This window comes from Spermophilus citellus (genome assembly GCF_964194105.1).
Source record: "Spermophilus citellus genome assembly, chromosome: 2".
NCBI lineage: Eukaryota > Metazoa > Chordata > Mammalia > Rodentia > Sciuridae > Spermophilus > Spermophilus citellus.
Genome location: NC_138183.1, coordinates 151,261,876 through 151,281,222, shown reverse-complemented (window position 1 = coordinate 151,281,222; position 19,347 = coordinate 151,261,876). Strand labels below are relative to the sequence as shown.

At 37.7% G+C, this 19,347-nt stretch overlaps 1 protein-coding gene across 4 annotated transcripts in view; it reads right to left on the bottom strand.

Annotated features, from left to right (window-relative positions):
* Positions 1-13,162: 13,162 nt before the first annotated feature.
* Positions 13,163-19,347, bottom strand: part of DDX6 (DEAD-box helicase 6) — a 31,903-nt gene continuing 25,718 nt past the window's right edge. For all 4 annotated transcript variants that reach the window (XM_081281022.1, XM_081281024.1, XM_081281023.1 and 1 more), the window contains exons 12-14: positions 17,888-17,989; positions 16,786-16,968; positions 13,163-15,665 (exon numbers count right to left, since the gene is read on the bottom strand). In XM_081281022.1, the coding sequence (XP_081137148.1) occupies positions 16,793-16,968; positions 17,888-17,989 (278 nt within the window). In that variant the 3' untranslated portion in view covers positions 13,163-15,665; positions 16,786-16,792. The remainder of the gene's footprint in view (positions 15,666-16,785; positions 16,969-17,887; positions 17,990-19,347) is intronic.

Sequence of the window (19,347 nt, the reverse complement as noted above, 5' to 3'; positions counted from 1 at the left end):
TGATAATGTTAGTTCTGCCTACCCATGAACAGGGTATATTTTTCCATCTTCTAAGATCTTCTTTTACTTCTCTCTTTAGGGTTCTGTAGTTTTCATTGTATAAATCTTTCACCTCTTTTGTTAGGTTGATTCCCAAGTATTTTATTTTTTTTGAGGATATTGTGAATGGAGTGTTTTTCCTCATTTCCGTTTCAGAAGTTTTGTCGCTGATATACAGAAATGCCTTTGATTTATGTGTGTTGATTTTATATCCTGCCACTTTGCTGAATTCATTTATTAGTTCTAGTAGTCTTTGTAGACCCTTTTGGGTCTTCTAGGTATAGAATCATGTCATCTGCAAATAGTGATAATTTAAGTTCTTCTTTTCCTATTTTTATGCCTTTAATTTCTTTCGTCTGTCTAATTGCTCTGGCCAGTGTTTCGAGAACTATATTGAATAGAAGTGGTGATAGAGGGCATCCCTGTCTTGTTCCAGATTTTAGAGGGAATGCCTTTAACTTTTGTCCATTCAGAATGATGCTAGCCTGAGGCTTAGCATAGATAGCTTTTACAATGTCAAGGTAAGTTCCTGTTATCCCTAGTTTTTCTAATGTTTTGAACATAAAGGGACGCTGTACTTTGTCGAATGCTTTCTCTGCGTCTATCGAGATGATCATATGGTTCTTATCTTTAAGTCTATTGATGTGGTGAATAACACTTATTGATTTCCATATATTGAACCATCCTTGCATCCCAGGGATGAATCCTACTTGATCATGGTGCACAATTTTTTTGATGTGTTTTTGTATTCGATTCGCCAGAATTTTATTGAGGATTTTTGGATCTAGGTTCATTAGAGATATTGGTCTGTAGTTTTCTTTCTTTGAGGTGTCTTTGTCTGGTTTCAGAATCAGGGTGATGTTGGCCTCATAGAATGAATTTGGAAGAGCTCCCTCTTTTTCTATTTCCTGAAATAACTTGAAAAGTATTGGTATTAATTCTTCTTTAATGGTTTTGTAAAACTCCGCTGTATACCCATCCGGTCCTGGGCTTTTCTTGGTTGGTAGTCTTTTGATTGCTTCTTCAATTTCATCCATTGATATTGGTCTGTTCAAATTGTGTGTATCCTCCTGACTCAGTCTGGGCAAATCATATGACTTAAGAAATTTATCAATGTCTTCACTATCTTCTATTTTATTGGAATATAGGTTTTCAAAATAATTTCTAATTGTCTTCTGTATTTCTGTAGCATCTGTTGTGATATTGCCTTTTTCATCCCGTATGTTAGTAATTTGAGTTCTCTCTCTTCTTCTCTTCGTTAGCATGGCTAAAGGTCTGTCGATCTTATTTATTTTTTCAAAGAACCAACTTTTAGTTTTGTTAATTTTTTCAATAGTTTCTTTTGTTTCAATTTCATTGATTTCTGCTTTGATTTTAATTATTTTTTGCCTTCTGCTACATTTGCTGTTGTTTTGCTCTTCCTTTTCTAGGGCTTTGAGATGAAGTGTGAGCTCATTTATTTGTTGGTTTTTTCTTTTTTTGAGGAATGACCACCAGGCAATGAATTTTCCTCTTAAAACTGCTTTCATTATGTCCCATAGATTCCGATATGTTGTGTCTGTATTTTCATTTATCTCTAAGAATTTTTTGATTTCCTCCTTTATGTTTTCTGTAACCCATTGATCATTCAGTAACATATTGTTCATTTTCCATGTGATGTAGGATTTTTCCTTCCTTTTTTTATCATTGATTTCCAGTTTCATTCCATTATGATCAGATAAAATGCATGGTATTATCTCCACCCCTTTATATTTACTGAGGGTTGCCCTATGGCATAATATATGGTCTATTTTTGAGAAGGATCCATGTGCTGCTGAGAAAAAAGTATATCCATTTGATGATGGTTGATATATTCTATATATGTCAGTTAAGTCTAGGTTATTGATTGTGATATTGAGTTCTATAGTTTCTTTATTCAACTTTTGTTTGGAGGATCTGTCCAATGGTGAGAGAGGTGTGTTGAAGTCACCCATAATTATTGTGTTGTGGTCTATTGGATTCTTGAACTTGAGGAGAATTTGGTTTATGAGTGTCGCAGCACCATTATTTGGTGCATAAATATTGATAATTGTTATGTCTTGTTGGTGAATGGTTCCTTTTTTTTTTAAAGAGAGTGAGAGAGGAGGAAGGGAGAGAGAGGGAGAGAGAGAGAGAGAGAGAGAGAGAGAGAGAGAGAGAGAGAGAGAGAGAATTTTTAATATTTATTTTTTAGTTCTCAGCGGACACATCTTTGTTGGTATGTGGTGCTGAGGATCGAACCCGGGCCGCACGCATGCCAGGCGAGCGTGCTACCGCTTGAGCCACATCCCCAGCCCCTGAATGGTTCCTTTTAACAGTATATAATGTCCTTCTTTATCCCTTTTGATTAACTTAGTCTTGAAGTCGATTTTATTTGATATGAGGATGGCCACCCCTGCTTGCTTACGAGGACCATGTGCGTGGTATATTTTTTCCCATCCTTTCACCTTCAGCCTGTGTATATCTTTTCCAATCAGATGTGTCTCCTGGAGGCAGCATATTGTTGGATTTGTTTTTTTAATCCATGATACCAGCCTATGTCGCATTATTGGAGAGTTTAAGCCATTAACATTCAAAGTTACTATTGATATATGGTTTGTATTTCCATCCATGTTTGATTATTTATCCTTTTTTTGAAAAAATTTAGTTTGTTTCTCCATGATTATCTTTCCCCTTGCCCTCTGTCTTTACTGAGGCACTTCCCACTGATGGTTTTGGTTATTGTTTTTCATTTCTTCCTCGTGTAGTGTTTTGCTGAAAATGCTTTGCAATGCTGGTTTTCTGGCTGCAAATTCTTTTAACTTTTGTTTATCATGAAAGATTTTTATTTCGTTGTCATACCTGAAGCTTAATTTTGCTGGATACAGAATTCTTGGTTGGCATCCATTGTCTTTCAGTGTTTGAAATACATTGTTCCATGACCTTCTTGCTTTCAGTGTCTGTGATGAAAAATCCTTGTTAACCTTATTGGTTTACCCCTGAATGTAATCTGTCTCCTTTCTCTTGTAGCTTTTAATATTTTCTCTTTGTTCTGTATATTGGATATCTTCATAACAATGTGTCTTGGCATTGGTCTACTGTGATTTTGTGTGCTCGGTGTCTTGTATGCATATTCAATTTGTATATCTGTTTCCTTTTTTATTTCTGGAAAGTTTTCTGTAATTATTTCATTCAGCAGGTTACTCATTCCCTTGGTTTGAATCTCTGTACCTTCTTCTATCCCGATGACTCGTAAGTTTGGTTTTTTTATGTTATCCCATAACTCTTGGATGTTTTTCTCGTGATTTTTTACCAGCCTTTCTGAGTTGGCTAGACTGTTTTCAAGATGATATATTTTGTCTTCATTATCTGACGTTCTGGCTTCTACTTGCTCCACTCTGTTAGTGATACTCTCAATTGAGTTTTTAATTTGGTTTATCGTTTCCTTCTTTTCTAGAATTATTGTTTGATTATTTTTTATAATCTCTATCTCCTGATAAAGATGCTTAACTTCTTCTTTTAGCTGTTTATGTAATTCATTCTCAATGTGTTCTTTCGCTGCTTGAATTTGCTGTTTTGTATCCTCTTTAAGGTTCCATTCCATCTGTCTAAGGTGTTCCTTGAGTTCTTTATATGACCATTTTTCTGATGACTCTAGGTCCTCCTGAATATTTAGGCTGTCCTGCATTGTTTGTACTCCTTTTCTTCCTTGCTTTTTGAAGCTGCTCATGTTACTTCTTGTTCTGTTTGACTGCTGAGTTACTGTTTACTCCTATAAATTTATTTGATGCTTGGGAGGAAAGGTATTAGAAGGGAAGGGAAGAAGTCACTAAAGAAAATGAGAGTAAGCAGGTAGAATTCAAGGAAGGGGGGATAAGATAATTGAAAAGAAATGAAAAGACAAAAGAAGAAAAAAAATAGAAAAGAAAAAAAGAAAAAAAAATTTAAATAATAAAAAAATTAAAATTAAAATTAGAAGAAAAAACATTGTAAAAAAATTTAAAAAAACAACAAGAAAGAAAAATGAAAATGAAAGAAAAACCCAAATCAAAAAAAAAAAAAGAGAAAAGAAAAAAAAACTAGTAAATGCAGTCTTAGAGTTTGATTAACTTCTCTTCCAGTTGGTGGCGCTGTGCCCACCAGGCCAAGTTTCTCCTGTCAATACGCGGGAACCAATCACTGTGCAGCAGCTCCTCCCAGACTGGGCGAGTCTCCAATCCTGAGTGCCTAGAGCCTCCTCTTGTGTCTAGTCACTTCCCACTTTTCCTCTAGCCAGGCCCCTCTCATGGGTGCCACTCACCACAGTACTGGCTACATGCCAGGTCTGTTGCTCCCAGGAGCCCTGTTTTCATGAACGACTGGGCACACTCTTCCAGTTTGCCATTCCCTCAGACCCTAAGTTTGTAGAGCTTGGGGCTGAGAATCCTCAGGGAATTTTACTTGCCCTCCGGTAGCCATGCCCCCGGTAGCTGGTGCAAGAGAACTCAGCTGTCAGCCCTGGTGGGAGCAGTAGTTCCGGCGGATCCCGTGGCACCTCTGATTCCCTCGGTCTGGCTATCGCGCTCACGGGAGAGCTGGGAGGGGCCCTTACGGGAGAGCTGGGAGGGGCCCTTAAGGTTTCCCCAATGTGTGGAGAGGGAAGGCTAGGGAATTACACACCTGTAGCCGCAGGTTTCAATGAAGTTATCTCCGGACTGACATCTTGACAACACTGAGTTTACTGATTTATGAACATGAACAAGAATGTGGTTTCCACAAATTACATGTATGAAGATGTGAATTTAGTGTCAACATACCTTATATACAATCAGATAAATTGTGGTATAAAGGTGTATTAAGAATTGTAATGCGAAAAATAATAATAATAAGAGAGCTCATGTATAATGGCGTAATTTGGAGTGAACATACTTCATATACAGAGTTACACAAATGGTGTTGTGAATGGATAAATTATGATTGTAATGCATTCCACTATTGTCATGTATGTAAGAAAAAAAAAAAAAAGAATGTGGTTTCCGCTTGTGTGTCTTCCGGGTAAGCTGGGATCCTGGCATCTGCCTGTCTCTCCAGTTTGGAGGCAGCAGTTCATCCTGTGTCCTCACTTCTCTTATGGATTCAAGACGAATTATTTTTTCAGTCTGTTCAGCTTTTCACTTGCTAGGACAGTGTGGCAACTTCCAGGCTCCTTATATGCCAAACCAGAAACCCTGCTTTAGGTATTTTTCTTCACAACTTCATTAAAGAATAATTGTTAAAAAATAAACTGCGGGCTGGGGTTATGGCTCAAGCGGTAACGCACTCGCCTGGCATGCGTGCGGCCTGGGTTTGATCCTCAGCACCACATACAAACAAAGATGTTGTGTCCGCCGAAAACCAAAAATTAAATAATAAAGAAATTCTCTCTCTCTCTCTTTAAAAAAAAATAAAAAAAATAAACTGCACACATTTAAGGTTGCAATTTTATTAGTTTCAATATAAAACCATCCTCACTATCAAGATAACAAACATCCCTCACACCCAGAAACTTCTTCATGCACGTTAACAATCATCTACTTCCTCCTATCTCCAGTGATTCACTTCCTGTCACTATGAGTCAATTTACATTTTCCAGAATTTGACTTTTATAGGGAATGTATGTATTCTTTTCTTCTTCTTTCACTCATCACAGTTATTCTAAGATTCATTCATATTATTTCATGTGTCAATAGTTCATCCATTTTTATTGCTGACTGGTGTTCCATTACACAGGTATGCCACAATATGGTTACCTATTTAAGCTTATGGATATTTGGATACATAAGGGAGAGGTCTGAGCATTAGCACCCAGGACAAACTGCTGCTCCCAAGACTGGAGAGACAGAAGAATATGGGGTTTATGTGCTACAGGGGAGCATGCTGGTGGTAACCCCTGAGGATTGAGAGTGCTCTAGACTGGCAGATAGGCCTGTTCTACCTACCGTCTTCATCCTCCTGATCAGGATGTTACCAGCTGCCGTTGGGTCCTTGAAACATGGCTGCTGATATTCAGGGCCATACCCCATGGCTTGGGGTGTGGGGAGCTGTGGGAGAGTCCCACTGAATGCCTCAAGGCTCCCTTTAAATCTATTCTACTGGTGGTGTGTCCTCTAGGCAGCCCTCAGCCCTTGCTTTGCAGAAGTTTCTGCTTTTAGTCCGATAAGGAAGTTCTCGGGCTCTGCTTTCTGCATTTCTTGATTCCTGTTGGATTCCTATTCCAGCTCAAAAGACTTGTTGTGCCAAAGTGACATATTTTGGGGGTGACATATTTTGATTTCCCACAAATTCTCAAAGCTTTTGCAAATTTTCTTTTGGCCAATTCTGATCCAGAAATAAACAGGGAAGAGGATTCTGGGGAAAGTAGTTTTAGCTTAGTCAAGTTGGCAAACTACAAATCTATCAGAGTAGAACTTTATAGGACAGGAGATTTTAGGAAATGCAGTTCCACATTAGCTATGTGGGCAAGTTACAAAACCATCATATTCTACCACTTGCTAACCTGGCATTAATCATACCTCCCACCCCACACCCATCTCTAGTATACTAGGAATTGAATCCAGGATCAAATGCACTGAGTTACATCCCCAGCCCCATCCCCCATTTTAATTTTTGAGACCCGGTCTTACTAAGTTGCCCAGGCTGACCTCAAACTTGTGATCTTCCTGCTTCAGCTTCCCTAGTCATTGGGATCACTGGCACACACCACCACATGGCCAATCACATCTCTTTTAAAGCCATGTTTAATTTCCAAACAAGACAATAGTAAAATCATGCTTCTGAAAAATGTTCTCCACTATCTATCAAAAAGTCAAACACATGCTAAACCTCTCCCTAGAAGAGGACACCAATTTATATATGTCACTTTATCTTCAGATGATGTTCAAGGCTTTTCTAATCCCCTTCTCTAATCCCCTTTGTGTAAAATGGTTAATCTCTATTAATAGTTCTGTCTCAGATGGTGGAGAATGTGAGGAGGGAGAACGAGAAGAAATGGTTAATAAATAAGGAAGAAATACTCCGAACTATAATGGTTCTCATCTCTTGCCACTGATCATGTAGTTATGAATGGTGTTTACTACTTCCTTCTTACTCCTGCCTCAGCCTCCTGACAGCTGGGATCACAGGTGTGCACCACCATCGTGCCTGGCTATTTTCCATTAACTTTTATCACATTATACAGTCACCCTGCAGGATCTGCATCACAGACATGATCTTCCTTATTCTCTTAATGTAGTTATAAAGTTAGTCCATGATTCAAATCAGAATTAATCACCACAAAGTCGTTCTTTGCCTATTGGTTTATTAGCTTGAGAAGCTCAAAGTAGGCAGGCGACAGTCTCAATTTCCAATCAGTGGAACCACTGCTGAGCTCCTTGGTGGAGGTATTCCTCTCTTGGGAACTAACATCTCTGAGCCAGTAGAGCCCAGAGTTGCCTTGGTGTGGTGAGCCAGGCAACACTTGGTTCATGATGGGCAGCTCAGGTTACATATTAACCTGGTGACTCTCAGTGGTCTCATAGTCAGGCTCTACCTACTAAGGTCTTGGTGGCAAACTAGAGCTGTTTTTCAAAAGGGGAATAATATTACAGAGGATGGAATAACTTTTCTTTAAAAACCCTCAAGGTCTGTGCAGTCATTCACCTAAAGGGGTATAGCAAAATCTCCATAAAGCATCCCTATCTGCCAGATACTTTAAGATTATTGGCTCTGCTGGATCAGAAGACCCCTAATGTCAGAACTACCTGTGATAACACCTAGATGTGTTGCAAAGCAAGTCAGATTTCCCAGTGAACAGGTTCAAGTTAACACACTCAAAGTATCTAATGCTAACAAACACTCAAAAACCTCTTTCTTAAGATACAGCAATTTGTCTTTCACATAGAATGGGATATTTGCAACATGACCAAGTCCATTGAAACCTTGGAAATTTCACTGAGGAGGCTAGCCCAGGATTTTCAGTGGGATTTATTTCCTATCCTACTATATGCTTGAGTTTTAGTAAAGTATCCAGGGCAAATGGTACATCCTGCTCTGTATTTCCATAATACAGTGTACCAGCATGATAATCTATAGCATTCAGAGGTGATTAGAGGAGTAATAGGACAATAAAGTTGTATCACTGGTCCCGTCAGTTGAAAGAAAACTGCTTTTGACAGTTATTACTATCAAGTCTGAAGAAAAAAGGCTTTCACTACAACAGCTGTGAACAGGTGGCAGGGGACATATTGATTTGCTCTACCAAAGCAAACATCTGGAACAGCAGTTGAAGTCACCTCCTGATTTTTTTGATAATCTGTCAGTCTCCTAGCCTCTTCTGCACAAACCAAATATACGCATTGAATAGAGATTTGGTGGGAACCACCAATTCTGCATCTTTTGAGTCTTTGTTGATAGCACTAGTCTCTTCAATCTTTTCAGAGAATGTGGTATTGTTGTTGGTTTACTACTTTGATAGAGGCAGTTCTAGTTGCTTCCATTTAGCATTTTCTGTCAAATTGTTTCTTATTTCTGTGGGCCAGGGAATTCATTTGTGGATTTGGTCAGTTGCTGAGGTTGTCAATTCCCTCTATGATGTCTAGATCTGTTTATACAGATGAAGTAAAGCTTTCCTAGGCTGCTGTTTGTTTCAGTCCTAGGGACATGGTAATCAATTAGCTCAAGATGAGGGCCCTTCAAACTCCCAAGGAAGCCTTCTTGTCTTTGAATGTTGATTGCATGTTTAATTTTCTGATTCTGTAAGTGCCTGAGGACCTATTGTCGCTGTAATAATCACCACAGCCCCATTTCCCCATGTCTTTCCTTTTACCTGCATTTCATTCCATGATACCCCCAGTCAAAATCTGAATTGTGATACCATCATTTGCAGTGAATTAGTCAGGTTCTATCCTCTGTTCCTCCACCAGCCCTCATAAAGATATCATTGAGCTCATCAGATATGACTAACTCAACCCCAGAATTTCATTTTCCAAGTGTTTCCTGGGGTCACTTCTAGTACCAATTACTCTGTCAATTTGGGTTCCAACCAGAAAAAGATGACACACTTGCAACCAAGCTTATTATACACAATCTATTTAGAAAGTAATAAGTGTAGCAGAACCTAACAAGGGGAGGACAGTGGACAGAAAATGAGGGATAGGGTCATGTAGATCCTATCAGAGCTGAGGGACAAAGCAGCCAGAGATAATCTTATAGGTAGGGAACTGGAGGGACACTAACTCTTAACTAGGGATGCAAAGGACCTTACTCTTCCCTTCAATTTCCACAGAGAACCCCTGGCCAGAAAAAAAAAAAAAAAAAAAAAAAAAAAAGGAAGCCAGGGAATAGAAGAAATGTTAACGTGATTCATACAGGTCAATTCTGGAGACTGAGATGAGAACAGACTTGGGAAGGCAAACAGATATATCTTGTAATTAGTGTAATCAGAATGGAAAATATAGACACGTCTAGGAACTGTTTCCAAGGAAATCTGACCTTATACCAGCCTGAACAATAATCCTAAGTGATTTTCACGTCGATTCTCCTTACACCTCAGAAAGACTGGTGGCATGTCCCCTTATGTGACTTCATAGTCTAAAATGTTTCCTAGTCAAAGAACTCAGTTTGAAGGCAGGTCACCCAATTTGACTTTCTCATGTACAAGCTGCAAATTTTGGACAATCTCTTTGAATTCTGAATTTACTGGAACTAAATCATAAGAGCATGTTCTGCTTTCTGCAGAACCCAACCAAGGTCACAGATTGTTTTTCCAAGTTTTTGTTTAATATCTTTAGGTCTTCATTTTTTAAAAAAACAGACAGGGGTGTACTGCAATTGTTTAAATAACATGTAGCAGTCGCACACACCAGTTTCACACGTTAACCTCAGCAACTCAGGAGGTTAAGGCGTAGGATTCCAAGTTCAAGGTCAGCCCCACATAAAAGATGATAAACTAAAAACGCCCCCCCCCCCACCATGGTAGGGCAGTGGTAGAGTGCCCTTGAGTTAAATCCCCAGTACAGCAGGGAAGAAAAATCTTTCAATTGTTTGCATCTATTTTGTTCCATTCTCATACAGACCTATTCTTTTGCCAATACCTGTTAACACTCTTTTGACTACTATAGTCTTCCAATTTCCTGCTTTTACAAGTTAAGGCACAACTTGCCTTCCCATATAAAAGTTTAGAATCAGCTTGTGGAAATCTACAAAAAAGCCTGCTGGGATTGATTGGGAATGCAATCTATACAGATCAAATTTAACTTCACCTTAGTATCTTCCCAATCCATGACCATTACTGCTCTCTCCATTCATTTAGGTCTGATTTCTTTCATATTTTGTGGTTTTCAACATATATCGTAAATATTTACGTTATCTATTGAGGGGAGGGGTGGTAAGGTCTGTGTGAGAAGTTTTGTCTGAATTTCTTTATTTAGGTCTTCTGATTTCTTTCATCAGTGTTCTATAGTTCTCTTTTTTTTTTAATTTTAATATTTATTTATTTTTTCTTAATTCTCGGCGGACACAACATCTTTGTTTGTATGTGGTGCTGAGGATCGAACCCGGGCCGCATGCACACTAGGTGAGCGCGCTACCGCTTGAGCCACATCCCCAGCCCCTATAGTTCTCTTAATAGTTTTTGTGGGTGTGCTTGGCTTTATGCCTGAGAATAATTTTGGGAGGTAATGACATAATCCCTTGACATTGTGGACATCTCCCTCCTTCCCAACTGATTACTGGGTTCTCTATTTAGGCTAGGAAGATTGTAATCGTGGGGCTGAGGATGTGGCTCAAGTGGTAGCGCGCTCGCCTGGCATGCGTGCGGCCTGGGTTCGATCCTCAGCACCACATACCAACAAAGATGTTGTGTCCGCCGAGAACTAAAAAATAAATATTAAAAATTCTCTCACTCTCTTTTTTTAAAAAATATTTATTTAATAAATATTTTAAAAAAGTGAGAGAATTTTTAATATTTATTTTTTAATTCTCTGCCACCGCTTGAGCCACATCCCCAGCCCCCCCCCCTCTTAAAAAAAAAAAAAAAAAAAGATTGTAATCATATGGCGGGACACTATCTAGGACAGATGAATACTCAGATTTTAGTCATCGGGACTCACAGAAATACTGCTGAAAACATCTGACTGCTTCACCATATGAATTACTTAAGTAAAATGTTCTCAGACTGAGACACGCAGCCTGCTATCATGGATATACAGCACACACACAATTGGAGTTCCAGTGGGCTTTTATTGAGATAAATTAACAAAAATCAAGATTTTTACCAACCATCTTTTCTGAACCTTATAAACTCAACTGAGACTCTGGTCTATATACGGGTACATACAACATAACACATCCCATCAAAAACAGTCCCACTGGAACACTTGCCAATTAACAGAAAGCCAATTTTCCCTTTCCCCAAATGTTTTCAAATTTGAATTTCCACTGTTCACTTCTCAGTGGAACTGGTCCCTTGTGGCTAGGGACACTAGAATTTTCTCCCACTTTTTACCAAACAAAATTTTTTTTTCAAGTTTGTTTTGTTTCAAAAAAAGGGAAGTGACTTTGTTTTGTCCAGGCACCCCTCCCCGACAATCACTGGTTAAAATACAGTAGCCTGTATCTTAATAACCCAGCCCTACCCCCTCCCTTGCCCTGCCCAGCATTGTCTACTGGAGAATTTAAATACACTTCTGTTGGAATCTGTCAGCTGTGGAGGGGCAGAGTCCAGGTTCCAGGCTAGCTCCCTCTGACCTCATGAACAGTTAAAACCTTAGGACACTTAACTCTTTTCCCCAAAGATGAGTTTTCAGATCAGAGAGAATAGCTTTTCTTTGGGAGTTAAAAAAAAAAAAAAGAACCCATCTTTATGAATATAAAGCAGAACTACACAAGCTCACCAGTGCACATTAAGTTCACCAAAAAGCTGACTTACTTCAGCTCCCACGAGGCCAATAATTTTGCTTGACAGATATTTGGCAAGAAAATGATTCCACAATAACAACTATAAAGATACATAGAACACTGGAAAACGCAGCAAATTAAAATAACATGGCTTCATTCCCAAGAACTTATTTCATCTTTTTGTTACTCATCTAGAAGGTCAGGAGTGTGGCTAAAGGCAGTTTCTGATGAGGTTATGAGCTTCCAAAGTGTTTCTAAATCCTTAGTGCAGACACCCTCCCCTTTGGGACACAGTACCCTCCCCTCCCACCCACATTAAAAAAAAAAAAAAAAAAAAAAAAAAAAAAAAATTAAACCAAATGATCAGAATGAGATGTTTTGATTCCAAAAATTTACACTCAAGGCTTTGTGCCGAGTTGTCTTGTTTTAACCAAGCATGATGGTATAAAACACAAAGCAGAGGAAAGATGCTCCCATCTCATTCTGAAAACAAATACTGATTAACCACCCTCCCACCCACCCACCCCAACCTTTTGGACCAACTTGAAAATAATTTGGAAATATATTTTGGTTTTCCTCTCCCTTACTTCTTTCCATCAAAGATCATTTTAGGATAAACTTATTCCACACCGAAGGGAAAGGCAAGAAAGTTTCATTTCAGAACACAAGAGAAAAACAAAACAGGCTCAGAGGCAGCAAGGTGTGTAATAAATGATACATAACCCACTACACTACTACGTGACCAGAAAGCTAAACCACGAATTGGATGTAGTTTTAATAATAAAAACGGGGCCTAGTTATCATCCAAATGAACCACTAGGAAGAAAAATAACCATTACTGAAAAAAAAAACAAAAACAAAAACAAAAACTGGAAAGAATCTGAAGACAATTTCCAATAGTAACAATGCTCCTTATAAGGGATTAAAAAATAATAATAAAAAAAAAGGACTAGGCTTTGACCTAGTCTTTAGAGCATCTTTCCATTTAATAATTCCTATTCAATCAAGCACCAAAACTAGACAGCTGCCTGTCTAAAAGACAGTGTCCAATTGTGGTGTCCCAGATAGTTTTAAGTGCCACTTCCTCAACAGAGGCTGTACTTCAGTAATACTTTCAATTTAAGTCTGTGCTTTAAGAGGGACCCACAGGCATGTGGCACCGGCCAGCAGTCTAAGATTGACAAAGAAGACTGCTTTTTGTTTAGTTACCCACAGGCTCTCTGGCGAGACACAAAATTGCATTTATACTCCTTTCTTGTTCTACATGAATGATCCCTCTTATCTTGCCAGAGGCGGCAGCAGGAGGGGGATATAAGAGAGCTGCATCAGTACAAGGCCAAGATATGTTGGTCAGAAGATGACAACTTTAAAGTTCCCGCCCCCTTGGAAAAAAGTTACTTCCTTAATATAGGGTTTTTATTTATTACCCAATGTTGACTAGATAGGGCATATGTGATTTGGATGCCAAATAAAGGCGCTTGCTCTTTTTGGGTTTGTACTGTGCAGCTCTTGCTACAGCTGTTAAGGAGTTAGGGCTGTCTGATCAGGAGGCATCTGCAGGATTTTGATCCCCAAGCAATTTGGGGCAAGTCTCAGATAGTTTTCCTTAGAATTAGGCAGAGTCAAAAAAGCAACTTCAATTAACTGATTTCTTTCTCCAGATGAACTGACCATGAAAGCATATGCAGGATTTATCTGTAATATTTTAGGGGTTTGAAAAACAATGGAAGATAGAAATCAATTTTTAAAAGAATTTTTGTTTTTTGCTTTTTTTCCTCCCCAAGATGCCTCCTGATTGACCTAGTACACTGGGTTAAAAGGGAATTAAAAACATTTTTTAAAAAAAAAGTTCACTGGTTTTGATTCATCTCATTCCTTTTGCCTGGAGATCAGGCCAAACATCAAGCATGTTGGGAGGGGCGCAATTTAAAGCAACACTACTGACTGTAAAGCATTTGCCAGCAATTTACAATGCAAAATGACATAACAATTCTTGTCACAACACAAGAGGATAGCAAGCAGCTTTCTGTAGCATGGAAGTTAACAGCTCTCAGGGGTTGCCCATTTCTGCAGAAGTTTATTTATCAAGGTGGGCAGAGGGCAACGCATTTATACACTACAGGAGATGATCCACAGAAAAATTAAGCTCCAGAACTGCTAACATTACCAAAGCTGATACTGGCTAATATTCTGAAATGCAAATCCATGCTTTATACATATTCTGCTCAAAGACACTGCTATTTAACGTAATTCCCACACTGCACAGATTAATCTTTGCCCCCTTTTGCAGAGTATGAAAAAGTTCCTCAAACTTTTATAAAGGAAGAAGCAAAATCAGAGAGCTTCTCAAAAAAAAAAAAAAAAATCACTTTTAACTAGATTTTTGAAATTTTCTTGCTCTCTGGTGAAGACTACTCCAAATGTACTATGTGACAGTGTGGCAGCAAACAGTGCATTCCAGACCTTTGGGTCCCTTTTCTAACACAGGGTCCCAAAAGATGTCTGGTTTCTACAGTAGAGGCCAATGTACTCCTTTTTAGAATTTAGTGTTGCAGAAAACTGAGCCCCTCTCATCTTTAGCTGCTCCCATAATCACTCTAATCCCCTTAATCCCAGCAACCTTCATCAAAGAAAAAAATAATATATATATATGTATATATATATATATTATATATATATATATGAACCCAGAAAAAAACTTATTTACAAAGTTTTTACAAGTATACACACCCAATTTTCTATGGGACACACTTTGCCACAGAGGAAAGAGGGTCAAGGCTCCGATATCATGTCTACACATCAAGTGCCATACTGCTAATGGAGGCGTATGTAAACCAGTCTTTAGTGTTCTGCTATAGAGCACAAAGGCTTGTCATATGGCTCCTGCAATGATAGACTGCTCTTTCCTTTGGGAGCGATGATGTTGTATCTACTCAGCCCAGAAGAAATTTTTACTTGGGATTGTTTTTTTTTTTTTTAAATACATGTATTTACAGTGCGGATGAACTGCAGTTGCATATCAACTCCTCCTCATAAAGAAAAAGAAAATGGTGTTTAACATTACTAGTAAGTTTCATCTTTCAGCCCTGGGTTTCGGTACTAGGTAAAAAGGGAAGAGAGAGACTTCAACTTGAAACCAAAATGGAAAGACAAAAAAATAAAAATAAAAAAATTTAAAAACTAAAAAAAGAAAGAAAAAAGAAAGGAAGAAAAATTGTGGATTCCTCGGGCTGCGTCTAAAAGATGATATTCTGAATGGTCTTATAGCATAAGGCACTTCGCACAAATAAGTAATAAGCTCTTCAGGCTTAAAAAACGGATGAGCAATTAGGGAGAAGTTGAAATGCACTTGAAGAGTCAGCTGTTGGAGAATTTTGAAATTGTAGACAAGCTTGTGTGTTCAAGATTCTTCTCTTTTTAGGGTTTCTCCCCTTCTCTTCTTTTTCCTCCTTCCTTGTCCCCTTTCCCCCAAAAAACATTTTTTTTTTAAAAAAACCAGCAGTTAGTGCAACTAATGTTCAGTCAGCACACAGTGCAAACCAGTGGAACAAAAAAGGTATATTCCTTCTTTTCAGTTTTTTCCCTCTTCACCAGTTAAAAAAAGAAAAATGTCTGAGCTCTTTTAAGTCTTCATAGCTCCAAAATAAAAGAAGATGAAAAACCCACAAAGAGAAGAGCACCCCCCAAAAAACGATGTGTCACAGATCCAAAGGAGCATTCTGTAGTTTTGTCAAAGCCTACAGAAAGAGTGGAGAAATCTAAAATTAACATTTGTGAAAGCTAGGATATACACATTTCACAATTCTCATTCCAAATCTCTGTCTAGTAGTTTCTACTGAATTTTTGTTTACTGTAGAATCCACTGGGGGTGGGGGACAGGGTTGTGGCTCAGCAGTAGAGCTCTCGCCTAACATGTGCTAGGCAATGGGTTCAATCCTCAGCACCATATAAAAATAAATAAAATACAGGTGTATATGTATACACACACACACACACACACACACACACACACACACACACACAAGAGAGAGAGAGAGAGAAAATATATATCCGAATATCCACTGGGCACAATTAATGAACTCCTCCTAGCTATTCTTGAGACAGAATGAGATCCTGAAAGTCCATGTTGCAGCCCTCATTAGTAACAATTACATCAAGGAAAAAAAATGCTTATTTAAAGGCTGAGATTGTAGCTCAGTAGTGGAGTGCTTGCCCACCAAGTGTGAGGCACTGAGTTCAATTCTCAGCACCCCATAAAAATAAATAAATAAAATAAAGGTCTATCGACAACTCAAAAAATATTGATTTAAATGAATTGAATAGTATGCCAAAGTACTAACAAATATTTGTAGTTTTGTTCGTCTAAGGGTTTTGCATTGATATTTAACTTAGGGAAAAAGTTAAAGTGAAAAGAATAATTTGATAATTCTTTAAGCTATATTAATATGCTTACTATGACTTTGAAATTATTGTCAAATTAAATTGGATAAAGATAAAAAAAGATGGCTCTTCAGGAAATCAGAGTGGGCATTTTAAAAAGCCATCTTTATAACTGTCAAATTAAATACATAATTTTTTTTAAACTTTATTTTTGGAATCCAAATGTGTGTTAAGTACTGCTACTACATTCATCAGGAAGCTACATTCCAGAATATCACTAATATATTCTCTAATGATATTACTACCTCACCCAAGCAATGTCTGCTTTTTGCCATTTATGTTTATGTTTTTTTTTTTTTTTAACCCTATTTGCAATTATACATGGTGGCACACCAAATTTCCCCTAGGAAAAAAGACTCTTATTTCTTTCCTTTACATTTAAAAGTTCTGCTCACTTCACTATTGTTAAGTACATACATGCTTGTTAAGGTTTCTCATCTTCTACAGGCTCGCTGTGGTATTCTGCCACATACAGGCTCTTGTCAATGTTGCTTGGAATAGGTTTAATTTCTGTTCCCAGCTGCTCCTCAATACTTTTCAGGTTGAAACGATCATCATATGTGATCAAGTTGATGGCTAAGCCAAGATGACCAAAGCGACCTAAAAAAAAAAAAGTTAAATATGATAATACATACATAGGTATAAGTCTTTAACCTGGCAAAAACACAAAGAATTAATATCTACATTCAGTGCCAGTCTAGTGTAAGAAAACATTTCTTATGATCTCCTCATTACCAGGTTATCTTCAGATCTCAGTCCAAAATAGTACAGTTGGCCTTCTGCATCTATGGGTTCCATATCTGCGGATACAACCAACCACGGATCGAAAATATATGGAAAAAAGTCTAATTACACTGAGTGTGTACAGACCTTTTTTGGCCATTATTCCCTAAATACTATAGTATAACTACTACTTCCATTATATCAGGTATTATAAACAAGTTAAGGAAAATTTCTAAGTATACTGGAACAACGTGCACAGGTTCTGTGCCAAATACCATGCCATTTATACAAGAGACTTGAACTTGAGCACCCAGATTTTGATATTCATAGGAAATACTAGAACCAAGACCACATGGATACTGAGAAACAACTGTATTTTATTTTACCTTCTTCAAGTGACAAAATAGATGCTCACATCATCAAAAACTGCCAAAACACACACACTGAATAGTATAGTCACATACAGTACCATCCAATGAGTCAAGTTTTCGCATAATTTCATCTTAAAATAAGTAGTCATTTTAACTCTTAATAAATTACTTAAGAATTAGAAACTGGAGTTTTAATCAAATGACTGAATTAGTGTAAATTCACTGTTATAGTAGATAGTGTATTTTTTATTTTTGTTTTTTTTGCAGCACTGGGAATAGAACCCAGGACCTTGTACATGCTAGGCAAGTGATATACCACTGAGCTACAAACTCAACCCTTATACTGTTCCATAAAGGAACAAAATTTTAGTAATTACACTTCTCAAAAACCAACTCCCACAAACCATCCTCTTTCTCTTCCTCACCTGATCTTCCAATACGATGAAGATAGGTCTCTGCCAGCTTTGGGAAGTCAAAATTTATTACCACATTCACAGCTTGTATATCAATACCTCGGGTAAACAGATCTTTAAAAAACAAATAAAAAGATTAATTTCTATTATACCTTTTAATTTAAACATGCTTCTTCTTGACACCATATTTTAAACACATTTCTTGTAACCTAAGTTTTAAAATTTCAGTTATTAACATGCACTTGCAAATTACTGACAATACCTTTCATGATTACAACTCACAAATTACCCTTTTCCATTCCTATAAAGTTTTGTGGGGTTTTTTTTGGTGGTCTTGGGGATTGAACCCAGGGATTTTCACATGCTAGGCAAGTGCTCTACCAACTGAGCTATATCCCCAGCCCCTGTGAGTTTTAAATAATGGCCTAAGGTAATTGCACAAATGCAGGAATACGACCGTGATGACTGGTATATTAAATTCATAAAGAAGCCTCAGGAGTAAACAGTAATTTCCTTTAGTCTATTTTCTAGCATTTAATCTAAGATTTATACTTTACTTCAAAAAGAGATAATTTCACTAATCAGCATGTTTTGTTTAGCATTCATTCCACTCTGCTAAATGATTTACAACAGACTTGAAGTAAGTTAATGGGCAAAATTCCTTCTATTCCTTTCTAGTCCCATAATTACTATGCTAGTTCAAATTCTGTGGGTGGAGGAGACCTAGATAGGAACAAGTTAAATCTAGCTATTATTTCTATCAGCTCCATGACAGCTGAGCATGGTGTCACATGTCTTTAATCCCAGGTACTTGGAAGGCTGAGTCAAGGGGATGGCAAGTTTGGGGCCAGGCGTGGTAACTTAGCTAGACCCTATTTCAAAATAAAAAATAAATACAAAACAGGGCTGGGGATGTAGCTCAGTGGTTGAGTTCAACCTCTGGCACCCAACCCCTAACCAAAAAAATTGTTATTAGATAAAATCTAAACTGACAGTTGAGGTCCCCAAGTTGGTCCTAATTTAATTCTCTAATACATTTCTACCAAATTCATTCACTTGTTCTTTCTCAAACTTACCTTCTAGGCCTTCTATGGATCATTTATTTAAAAAATCCCAGTCACCTAACTTAAAATTTCTTCTTCTGCAGGTCTAAAACTTACCCAGGTTATAAAGCTAATTAAAATTACATCTCTTCTCAAATCACCTCACAGCTAATAATTTACTGTGCATTCCAATGAACACTTACGATTTCTTACTATTTGTACTTCATACTTGCTCATCACTTTTTCCTCTTTTGAATCCAGCCCAACTAATATTTTTTTGTAAATAAAGTTTGACTGCAATAAAATTACGCCCTTTGATTTATGTACTAAGGCTGCTTTTGAGCTACAATGACAGAGTTGAGATTACTTGTAAACAGACACCATATTGTGTAGAGTCTAAAATATTTACTACCTGGCACTTTAAAGAAA